Source organism: Hyposmocoma kahamanoa, unplaced genomic scaffold, assembly GCF_003589595.1.
Source record: "Hyposmocoma kahamanoa isolate Upper Pololo Valley unplaced genomic scaffold, ASM358959v1 64, whole genome shotgun sequence".
Taxonomy (NCBI): Eukaryota; Metazoa; Arthropoda; class Insecta; order Lepidoptera; family Cosmopterigidae; genus Hyposmocoma; species Hyposmocoma kahamanoa.
The window spans coordinates 16,755,587-16,767,501 of NW_020653852.1; the positions used below are offsets into that span (position 1 = coordinate 16,755,587).

An 11,915-nucleotide genomic window follows, 5' to 3' on the forward strand; every position below is an offset into this window, starting at 1 on the left:
TCTCTATAGTATTCGAACTACTTTCATATTATTCATATATTTCTTCTGCCAACGTGCTCCCATAAGCAGCCAGAAATGCCTTTTTTGACACATATTTGCTACTCTTATAGGCAGCCAGAGTTCTGTTTACCTGATTTCACTCTATGTATATCAGCTTCACACTTGCCATTTCTAGTTAATATATTGCCCCTATTTTTTCATACATCTATTGCGCCAATACACAAATTCTTTCTACATGTTCTATGCCATATTAATTGAATTTATTTAAATTATTACACTGTTAAGTACTTAATTTACTTTATTTTTATATCTTAATAAATAAGTTTAAATTCCTTTGTTCATCGCATTTAATATCTAACCTACGTTCATTGAAGGTTGTCTAAACTTGAACACTTAGTTATACACTTGTTATTTCGAAGTTAAATTTTGTACGCTCAAAGGAGTCACAACGCTTATGAACGCGGACACGGCTTGAGCCAGTCATAAAACAGCCCTTGTCTTTGTAATATGTGCGAAAAAGACGTTGTATATTTCGCAAACGCACGCCTTTTCCGCTCATTATACTTAAATATACACTTTCTCTCTGATCGCCTTATCGATAAGTAACTTCGTAAGTGGTATATAAGTAACCAAATAACCACATTATTACAATTTGAATTTTATATTATTAATTTAATTACAGAAATGTTTTATACTTGACACGTTCTCGGATTTCACAAATTGTCTCCAGCCACATGTTATAAACATACTTATGGAGACGTACAGCGCATACAATGCAATGAGGTTTTTTTTCAGTAGACGTGAGTTTAGGCTTAGATTTGTTTTATACTTACTTGTGAACTAGGAATACTTCTGTGGTCTGCAATTATATGACCCGAGTATTCCGGTGTACTTATGTTTATGGAACAAAAACTGATAAACTTGTCAGTATGTTTTGGTCCTTGTGAATTCAGTGTATTAGATACACATTCCAGTGTTACCCTAGCTACGTTAAAGAATTTAGGTATTAAATTCTTTAACGTAGCTAGGCCTTGGCCAAGCACTTGATCCTAATGACCATGGCTTATAATGATACACTCTTAATTTTGTTTATTTCTGTCTTAGTTTTGAACATTTCAAGGTTGATTTTGTGTAGGTAGTCTAATATGTTCAACAATGTTACTAATAGGGGAGTCGCCACGCGAAAAAGACGTTGCACGTTTAGCTGCCGCTTGGACCGCAGACGCAAAACGCACAACTTTTTTTCTCTTAATACATGCTTACTTTTAAAGCTTTTCAGACCGGCTTATTGCGATTCCGTAGCGATAAGTGTGGCGAGCCCTTAAATCAGGTATATATTTGTTGTCGTGTTTTAATGGTTAAGTTTGATTCTTTATTTTGATTTTAATTAATGTAAGTAATAAATAAAAATTTCCACATTATTGGTATTGTTGTATATTTTTATAGTTAAGTTTCAAAGCACTTTAATTAAATGTAGCATCTACTTAAATTCAATTAAGTAAATAAAAGTAATAAATTAGGTTGTTCTGTAGTTGGCCCCTTTTTCACTTGCATGTTTTTGATGGGTTGTACAAGGGAAGTAAAGCGAAGTTCCAAACATTTGCCTTTTTAAAAACAAGCTCTCCAAATCTCGTCTCGTCTCGCCGGTGAAAAAGTAGCTTTATGTGTACTTAATAATTTTAATGTTGGAATTGAATGGAAGGGTATCGACTCCTGCAGCTAATCATTTCGGCTGCAAAAGCGATGACAGCAGCTAAAGCGCCCGCAGCCAGCGCTGCCAAAGGCATGGAGAATTCCCGCACGGACACCGCGACCAGTTGGCTGTCAGCCGTCCGTACGCATCGCGGACGTGGCTCATCCCAAATTGATTTGATACGTTGCATCAAACCCGATTCAAACATCTTACGGAGTCTGCAAATTTAAGTTATCTTAAACTCGGTAGGTACAAATCGTCCGCAGAAGTTTTAAGTAGCAGTTCGTCTAGGGGAGTAGGTACTGCCACTTGACCTATTTCTGCCACGAAGCAGTAATGTCAGCATTACTGTGTTCCGGTTTTGAAGGGTAAGGGTACTGGTGAAATTATAGGCACGTGGGACTTGTCAACTTATGTCTCAGGGTGAGGGGCGCAGTGGGCAGTGCCCCTCAGATCTTTGCGATTTAAAGCTCTTGAGTAGCACTGTAACTGTTATGGACAGGCGTGTCACTTGATATTATATAAAAAGTCCTACCTAACACAACTTACTATAGACTACCCGCTCTTTGCTGACACACATGACCTAATATCTCTGATGCCACGCAGTATATGGACTTCCCACTACAATTTATCACATCTAGAATACGTATAATGTTAGATAAGATCATGTTTACGTGCGTGTTCGTATGAATCGTAGGTATTGTATGAAATTTCAATAAAGCCGCAGATATTAAAAAGCGCAATCGATCCACCCGCTCATTACCATTGTACACCAAGCACACAAAGATGCGGAAAACTTTTTTGAAAGATTGACTGCCTCTGTGGCCGAACGGTTACCATGCCGGACTGCCACGCAGAGGTCCCAGGTTCGATTCCCGGGCCGGGAGAAATATTTGTATGGCCTACATTTATTTCTCTCGTGAGTTTGGGTGTAATTTGTGGTTGTCTATGTGTGTGTCCATAGCACCCGCGACACAGGGTTTCCCTAGTGCGGGGCTATGTTGAGTGTGTGCGTTATTATTATTATTATTATTATTATTAAACCTTAATTTCTTTTTCTATTTCTTACCCATAAGCGAAATGTTCCTTATACGGCGAGCCTTTCTTCACAACAGAGACCATATTCTGGGGAGGATACAAGGCGATTTCATGAGCATCACATAGCTCTCGCTCGTTGAACGTATTCCTCATTATCCCGTAAGCAATCGAGTTATCCACCAAGAATGCAAAGCCACCCTTTTTGACGAGTGCCATTCCGTACTCCAGGTTTAAAAAATTTGATGCCACAGGCGTAACTATCTTTCTACTGTACATTTCTAAAGCTATTGGGTCGGTTGTACGCTGGAAAGGAAAAAACAAACACATAGTTATAATGACACAATGACATGCTACACCTCGCCTATGCAGTTACAGCGTAGGTAATAAATACTACAGTGCTTGGTATTGGCTAGCGATGCAACGGAAGTGTCATAAATTCATAATGAAAACAGATGACAAAAGTAAATCTTAGCGGAAGTGTACCTAACTATTTTACAGATATCAACAAAATAGTTCCATCCTCTAAATTACAGACACATGCGACTTGTCAACTTATGTCTCAGGTTGACGGGCGCAGTTGCAGTGCCCCTTAGATCTTTGCGATTCTGAGTGGCACTGCGATTGTTATGGATAGCCGTGTAACCTCACCATCAGGCGCATGACGAAAAAAATTCCAAACGGCTTGATTTTGGTTTCATAAATGCACTTGACACAAAATTGTTAAAAAACGCGCGCTCCACCGCCAAGAAATCGGCACGCGCGTCTGGGGGTCGACACTCATTCTCTGTCCGACATTTGTCCGCAACAATTACTTTCAAATAAGTAATAAAGAAAAAAAAGTAAAAATAAAAAGGTATTTATTTCTCCACAAAACATAAGGAACACAATACTTAGAAAATGAATAGAAAAAAAACAATTCAGTGATGTGGACAAAAGGTTAAAGACTCGGCATTGCTGATTTTCAGTCCTCACCTGTAGCTTTATATACTCGACCCAATTAAAAGGCAATGTGAAGTATGAAGCTTCATTCGCATCATGCGTCTTTTAATTTGGTTGTGTATTATTTATTTGACAGTACCTAATTGTTTTGGACGGATGTATAAAGGTTGCGGAAGCAGAAACGGAAACAAATGTTAAAAAGCGTGCGAAACTTCCGCAGTTACGGAACCAGAAGCAGAGGTCTGTTGCTTCACTAGTATTGACTTGGAGCCAATTTGAAAGACGATTATTACGCTTAGTACGATTTCGCAAATCTTAATTTTTAATTCTCAGTACATACCGTGAAAAAGTCCCTGTTGTAGAGCACATCATGAACTCCAGCATCCAAGTTACTGTTGAGTAAATCTTTGGGAGTTCTTATATTCTTGGGTGCCTCACGGAGCAACGTAGACACGACAATTGCATTGTAGTACTGATAGATAGTCAGAGTGAACAGGAATGTTACGAAGATCACTAACTTGATAGACGTTGAATTTCTTGATAGTGTTAAACCTGCAGTTTGAATTTGAAATGGTTTCTACTGCCTTTTTTTCCACAATTTTATATTTAGACAAAATATATTCAGCCTACCTTGCTGACAAACGGCGCTCCAAATTGTGAGCAGAGCAAGACTAGGCGAGGCGTCAACATCATCACCAGGATGTCGCAATATGCGAAGCTTTACCAGCATGGTGAGAATGGTCCCCGCAAGGGTTAGAACGGCCATCATGCAGTACCACACGCTGTTAGTCAATGGACGCGTGAAGATCGAGTAGTAGCCACCAGGATGTTTCGGGTGCCGTAAAATGAAAACAGGCCTGACCAAATTAAATATAATTTAATAATAAGTAGAAGATAAAAAATAAAATAAAAAATACGATTTATTAGTGATATTGAGAGGAGACCCGTGCCCAGCAGTGTGACGTATAAATAGGTTGATGTTTATGTCCAAATATCGAACAACCACAAATAATGACTTTTACGCCAAACCAGGGATATCACTCTCTCAATTTAGCTACGCAACAAGTTAGCAGAGGACCTACGAATGCTTGTTTATTATGTATTTATCTATTCAGCTTTGGCTATAAAGCCAACAGGTGATAAAGAATTAAGAAACACGAAATGTACTAATAATGTAATACTAAATAAATTAATTATGTAAAAATCTTTTTCACTTATTTTTATTGCCGAATGCAAAATTATTGTTTTAAAGGCTTTTTGCCGTAACGCCACCTATTACAAACATATGAAAGTTTTCTTCACTCAGTGAAAAAGTAGCAGTAGGGCTAGCACATAGTTTCCGAAAGTGGTCCCCGCCGTTTATACGCTACGCAAATCGGTATAGAGTTCATTTATGGCATGGTTACAAAATTCGCTTCCATTCCGTTCCACGGCAATGTAAGTTGAACCTTAAGTCGCCTTTAAATCAGACGCTTATAGAAGCGCTGCAGTCGCGTCAACACTACTAATTTTCATACAATATTTAGAAGCGCAGCTGCAGCACCACAACAGACCTGGCACTTACGCAGACTGGACAATACTCAAGATAATATTGTAAGAAAATTAGTAGTGGCGATGATAGTACATACATAACAATGTACTCTTTGGGCTGCCGCGCCTCAGAAGCGTCACTGCACTGCAGCGCTTCTACAAGACTTACTTAATTTGATTAATTTCAATCTTAATAAAAGTAAATTAGTTTTAATTATTAATACAAAGATCGAACACTCAGAAAAAATTCCTTCGATCGGTGGAGTAATTTCACAAAAAAATAATTTAATATCAATTCAATAAAAATTTAATTAATACAGTGAACAGCGACATCTCTCGCCAGGACTGGTAGCTTTAAAGGTACTAACTGGGTGATAAATCTGTCATAGATTTCTCATAGATGGCGCTACGACTAAAAAGTCGTTAAAAGACCAAGTACAAAGACACGACGCAAGCACATAGAAAAATTCGTGAGGTCCGTTCCGTGGCTTAGTTGGTATAGCGTCTGGCACGGTATGCAAGAAGACGTCGCGTCGGTTCGAATCCGACCGGATCGAAGGAATTTTTTCTGAGTGTTCGATTTTTGTATTAATAATTATAACAAACTAGTGGCGTAATTTCACAAAAAAAATAAATTGAATATCAATTCAATAAAAATTTAATTAATACAGTGAATAGCATCATCTCTCGCCAGGACTGGTAGCTGTAAAGGTACTAACTGGGTGATAAATCTGTCATAGATTTCTCATAGATGGCGCTACGACTAAAAAGTCGTTGAAAGACCAAGTAGGTACAAAGACACGACGCAAGCACATAGAAAAATTCGTGAGGTCCGTTGGTTCGTTCCGTGGCTTAGTTGGTATAGCGTCTGGCACGGTACCTATGCAAGAAGACGTCGGTTCGAATCCGACCGGATCGAAGGAGTTTTTTCTGAGTGTTCGATCTTTGTATTAATAATTATAACAAACTAGTGGAGTAATTTCACAAAAAATAATTGAATATTACAATTGAATTGAATTGAACATACAATTCAATAAAAATTTAATTAAATTAGTTTTTCTTAACCTACCTTGAAGGCCATACTTCTATAGTGGCATCAAGAACTTTGGCACGCTCCTGACGAAAGAAAATAGGTGAACCTCCGATGTCAGCCTCCAGTCTCTGTAGCGTGCCGATCATTCCATCAAAACTGCCGTTGCGCAGGTACCCCCACGAATTCGTCCGTCGAAGCTTGTAGCTAGTAAATTTAATACCTACTAATCAGTCTAATCCCTACATTCTCCAATTTATTCTACTCCAGACTACCGAAGAATCAGAACTTTACTTACCTCATATTATACATGTCTCGTAGATATTTCAACAACGTGTAATACTTTAGTTTGTGTAAAGTATCCGACTTAGACAGTTTCGATCTCTCGGTATACGCCTCGAACGTCTCGTTCATCACCTTCTGTGTAATCACTACCGTGCATTTCAACTTAACACCGGAAAGGTCCGTACGTCGACGCTTCTCCAAACGTAGCGACGAATCCCATCGCCCTATCTTCTTTACTTTTAATTGTCCGCTAGTATAGAAACCAGTATTATACATTTCATGCAAATTGAAAATGTTGTTGTCAATTTTTTTAATAATTGTAATATCAGAATCAATTTCTATAGGGTACTGAGACAATACACCAATAGTGGAATTAAAATCTTGCGCAATAACAAACCATTTGAAAGGACTCTTGAATATAGCTGGCGCCCTCAAATTATCTAGAACTGTAAACCAGTTATTACAAGAAGTGTTAAGAATCATTCCAATTCTTGGATAGTAATGTGGAATCGCAAATGAAGTGTTGTACTGAGTGTGGATACTGCTAGTTTTAATTTGATTAGCAGCAAACATTTTGTGAATTGCAATTTCGCTATTTGCATTGTTGCAATGAAAATTTACTGCATTATTAATGTTTTCATACTTAAATAACTTAGTCAATACAGAGAATTCTATAGGTAAAATAGCTGTGAGAAATAAGTTTAAGGAAATGGAGTTCATGGTAGCAACAATAAAAAGAAAATGACACAACGGGCTGACTGAAAAATTTTATTGAACTCTAGTGACATGCTAATTGTAATTGGTGAATCATTACTGTCAACAGACTTATGTATGCAGAATGGTTGACATGATGATTACAAAATTACAGATAAACACTGTAACAAATGTTTGCCTAAAGGAAAAATACTAAGAATAAATTGCAAAATTACACAAGTTCAACAGGATGTTCCTAAGAAAATATTCTATAATAGATATTAGAAGTCATACACAGTAAAAACATCTTGGAACGGAAATTCTGCCTTATCAGGTATCAACAAATCTGACAAGTAACATACAGTACCAGCAGTGCCTTCATAAAGACTCTCTGGGTTGTCAGGTAAACGTGCCTCTCGGACAAATTCATCTGTGTTCATAAAATCTGCAAACATCTTTGCTCTAAACAAATGCTTATCATTTCCAGTCAGCCTGTGTAGGAGCAAAAAAACATATCCATTGCCAGCTACACCGTGACATATTCCAGGACCTTTTCGGAGCAGCCCTTTGTTCCATACAACCTCACCAGCATTGATACATGCATTTAAGTACCTTTCATCTTTAAATGTTTTGTATGCCTTAGCCATGAGGTAAACAGTACCAGGAGCTCCATGACACCAATGTACCAACTTATGGTCACTTAGCCCTATCTCTTCTAAGCAGCAAGGCCAGTTACCTTCATCAGTCTGCAAAGAGGCGATGTAGTCCAAAGATACTTTGACATCTTGTGCTGCAGACTTATTCTCGTCTAGATAGCCAGGAACGGTCATGAGCATTTGCAAAATGAAGCTAATTCCATGTGCTGCTCCCAGATATTCAGTATTATAATAATGATACATTAGAGGACATGGGCTCCTGTGCTTCTTTGCATATTCCCTTCCATTGGAAAGAATCATATCACAAATTTTGTACAATTCAGCATGAGAAAAGACATTCATTTTGAGCTCGCGACTGATCCACAGTGCACCAGCGAGGTAGCCCGATCGGCCCACAAAGAACTCGTCGCCACCACATTTCAGGAACTTGGGATGCAAGTATGAGTTGTATAGTGACTTGTAGGCTTTTAGTGACTCGTGGAACTCGTCATCGCCAGCTTCTTTATATAACACTGTAGCCAGGGCGTATGTGCCCGCGTCGCCGAGTAAAAACGATGTTTTGTCGCCCGCAGATGTCTCCATAGCAGGCTTTAGGTACTCGATCCCCTTCTGGAGGTACATCGCTTTGTGCTCTGACAACAGGGGGTTTTTAGACAAATAGTAAAACATATAAGCAACGCCGGTAATTCCGACGTACAATCCACCGTCAACATTCTTGCGCGATGGCTGTAAACGTTTGGTGATATTCGATATATGAGCGTCTATTTGTTTTTTTATGTCATGCTGGTTTATTTCTGCAACATTGGACGAGCTGAAGTCTTCAAAGGGATTTGCAAAGTATCGCACCATCACTGCAAATGGTGAGAGAGACGAAAATAGCTTTCGTATGGTGCGGAAAGAAAATAATTGGGGAAACTTTGCACTCATCAATCAACGATGACCACACGTATTTGAACTCTTCGCTAAACTTTTACTTTGTGCTTTTTGTGAATTTTTTTCAGTCTCCTTCAAGAACAAGAAGATTATTTTGGCCGATGTCAATGTTGCTTCGCTATGTTGTTTTGTTTTTGTGTATTTTTTTTCGGCTAGCTTAGTCCTGCCAGATTCATTCACTTTCATTCAGAAACTCCAAAGAGAAAGATATCTAGCAAATGTAGACTAGATACCATCACTAATATACAATGTACTCTTTGTCTACAACATCACTGTTTATTTTTATTCCATCTAACTACAGGCTGGTATGTACTATAACGCAAATTTGACATAAAAATTACATTTTTTCCCTTTTTGCTCTCTATACTTTTGCGGGAGACGAAAAACACATCCTTCCCTCCGATTGGCAGCGTTGCCAATGCAAATTATTTAATATCCCCAAAAATCAAGATTATAAATTTAGGGAGAGCAAAGACCTTATTTTCCACATGTAACAATATTGGTTCATTCTCAGTATTTATTATATTACTATTGTTACGCTTAAAAATATATCAAATAATTAAGAAAGTCAAAATGTGTCCATCTATACATATACGTTATGCTATAATTAGAAATAAACTCAACAAGTTGAATTAAGTTTACACCTTAATATTTAATCTTGCCGAGTGGCAAGTTGTGGTATTAAAATACCTACTGCTCGGCTTTGTTTGGCAACAGCTGTTTTCTTTTTTTTATACCGGAGATCGTCCAAAACGTGAGAAAGGGTCGCGCGCTCAACTCGCACCGACTGATCATCATCATCCTATTTAAGAACCAGGCTATTGTCGGTGACTTATAATAGTAGTAATTTTTCAATTCAAGCCAAAGTGATTCTAATACTAACGGATAAATTTATACATATAAGGATTTGCTAATAATTCTATATAAATGTTGCTATATAAGCGGGGCATGTGCGATGTTGAAAAAATATCAATATCGTTCATAAACAAATAAACAGTGTTTTTATCAGTGATCATCAATGTAACAAGAATATGATAAAATGCTAGTATGCGAGGGCATTTTCCTCACATAGCGTAATCCCCACAAAATCCCCGAACGAGCTTATGAGTTGAAATTCCCTGCATTTGGGGAATTCTCCACAAATTGGCAACACTGCAGTTAGTTCAGAAAAAGTTTGACGAAAGATTCGGACGCCTATCGGACGTGTATTGAGTGAATCCGATCCGATGGTCAGATCCGACTCTTATTAGTTTGTGGATCCGACTATCAGGCACAAAATCGGATGTGTATGTATTCCCGCACTGAACAGCGATGGGCGATAATTACTAGAAATAATCGGATTATTCGGTTATAAACATAATCGAAATAATTCGATTGTTGAAATATCCATTAGTTACTAATAATTAGTTACCTACTACACTTTTCGATTATTGATCAAATATCGATTGTGAATCGAAATGTTACCGATCTACTAAGTTACTATTTTTTATTGTTGATCAAACATCGGTTGTGAATCGAAATAGTTACTAATCTACTAGTTACTATTTTTAGTAATAGAATTGATTGATTGTTACATGACTTATTAAATTAGTAATAGGATCGACTGGTACTAAATAAGTAAAGGATTTTTTTATTTATTTATTTTACATTCCACAGTATAGACGACTTTTGAATTAGTAAGTACGGACAACAGCGCATCAGACTACACATTTTTGGTTTTTTAAATAGTCTTAAGCGACGGGAGGACGGGAGTCAATATTTATGTTTTCACTTTCACTTAAATCACATTTTATTTTTTATCACTTTGAACAAAAACTTTAAATTCGTAATTGTTGGAATTTTTAGGGTAAAATCATTTATAATTTGGTTTAAAATAAGGAATATAGTTCTAACTTTCTTCATCACTATTTCTTTCTTCGTTTTTTCTTCATAATAAACTTGAAATAAAAATAATATTTGTAAAAGATGTACCTTCTCACTATGTGTTACGTGGCTGTACTAGTAACCACAAATTAGAAAGATTTAAGGGTCGTATTCCAGAACTCTACTCAATGCTCAAGTCAGGATTTGAGTATGATTTCAAGCACTGGAAGTACGACCCTAATGGCAAGAACTTGAGTATGATTTCAAGCACTGGAAATACGACATTGGTAAAATATTACACTTGAAAACGCCATTTTATAAGTTACTTTGAATGTAACTTTTATACTCAGGAAATGACAATCTTAACACATACTCCGGAATCATATTGTAATAAAATCATATACCTACAGTTCCTCATAAAAGAATCGTTAACTTTAATGATCCAGTACATAAAACCGTAAGCAAACCAGAATCTGTATTTCAGGTGCAATTGGGTAACCACGGTTGTCTGATTTCACTCATCTGCTATGATAGGTTAAATTATTTTTTTTTTACCAAATCTTCCATGTCGTACGGATCTTGTAGGTCTTTCAACATCTGAAGCAATTGAAAATGATATTCATCATTAATACATTTTGATAAAGATCAAAATGCTCAAATGGTTTCATCGTAATTTTGTAATTTTTTCGCCGATTATTATGTACTCAAGCGCAACCAGGACCTCACTCAAGTAAATACAGATTTTGACAACACTCAAGACAAGATTTTACAGTTGAATACCGTTTAGGTAACAGTAAAACTGAAACGAATCTCAAGCATTGTTCTAAAATTAAGACGTAAGCTGTCACTTCCTCTGCCATTACTCAGGTGAACTCCGATTACAGATTCTTAACGATTCAAACGCTTGAGTAATGTTCTGGAATAAAAACTCCAAGTTCAAGTCAGGACTTGAGTATGAGTTCAAGCACTGGAAATACTACCCTAATTGCAAGACTTGAGTATGATTTCTAGTGCTTTAAATCATACTGAAATCCTGACTTGAGCATTGAGTAGAGTTCTGGAATACGACCCCTTCAACCATTCTCCAACCTTTTACCAACATCGTTTTAGAGGCAGGTTCATATAAAGTTATGGTCGCACACATTTTTTTTTGTTCTTGACTTTTGCGGTGGCCTGACAACGACGATACATTAAAATATTATTAAATTCATAATTAAACAATAAAAATAGTAAAAGTAGTATGTTAATCAATATT

The 11,915-nt window shown here is 37.1% G+C and overlaps 2 protein-coding genes across 2 annotated transcripts; both read right to left on the reverse strand.

The window, feature by feature from the left end:
* Positions 1-1,427: 1,427 nt before the first annotated feature.
* LOC113230906 (ionotropic receptor 75a-like) lies at positions 1,428-11,520 on the reverse strand. Its single transcript, XM_026465016.1, has 10 exons — positions 11,461-11,520; positions 11,216-11,257; positions 7,821-8,590; positions 7,571-7,700; positions 6,529-7,043; positions 6,270-6,437; positions 4,301-4,527; positions 4,011-4,222; positions 2,763-3,034; positions 1,428-1,911 (listed from the first exon to the last, which is right to left on the reverse strand). The coding sequence occupies exons 1-10, from the start codon at positions 11,518-11,520 to the stop codon at positions 1,680-1,682; spliced, it is 2,628 nt and encodes an 875-aa protein (XP_026320801.1). The 3' UTR covers positions 1,428-1,679.
* LOC113230708 (lanC-like protein 3) lies at positions 7,302-8,983 on the reverse strand. Its single transcript, XM_026464758.1, has one exon. The coding sequence runs from the start codon at positions 8,789-8,791 to the stop codon at positions 7,490-7,492; it is 1,302 nt and encodes a 433-aa protein (XP_026320543.1). The 5' UTR covers positions 8,792-8,983; the 3' UTR covers positions 7,302-7,489.
* Positions 11,521-11,915: the final 395 nt, after the last annotated feature.

Coding starts and splice junctions, on each gene's coding strand:
- LOC113230708 (XM_026464758.1), bottom strand. CDS start 8,791: ATGAGTGCAAAGTTTCCCCAATTATTTTCTTTCCGCACCATACGAAAG.
- LOC113230906 (XM_026465016.1), bottom strand. CDS start 11,520: ATGGCAGAGGAAGTGACAGCTTACGTCTTAATTTTAGAACAATGCTTG. Junction 4,528..6,269: donor ATAGAAGTATGGCCTTCAAG/GTAGGTTAAGAA, acceptor TAATTTGGTCAG/GCCTGTTTTCATTTTACGGC. Junction 1,912..2,762: donor AAGGAACATTTCGCTTATGG/GTAAGAAATAGA, acceptor TTAAATTTGCAG/ACTCCGTAAGATGTTTGAAT.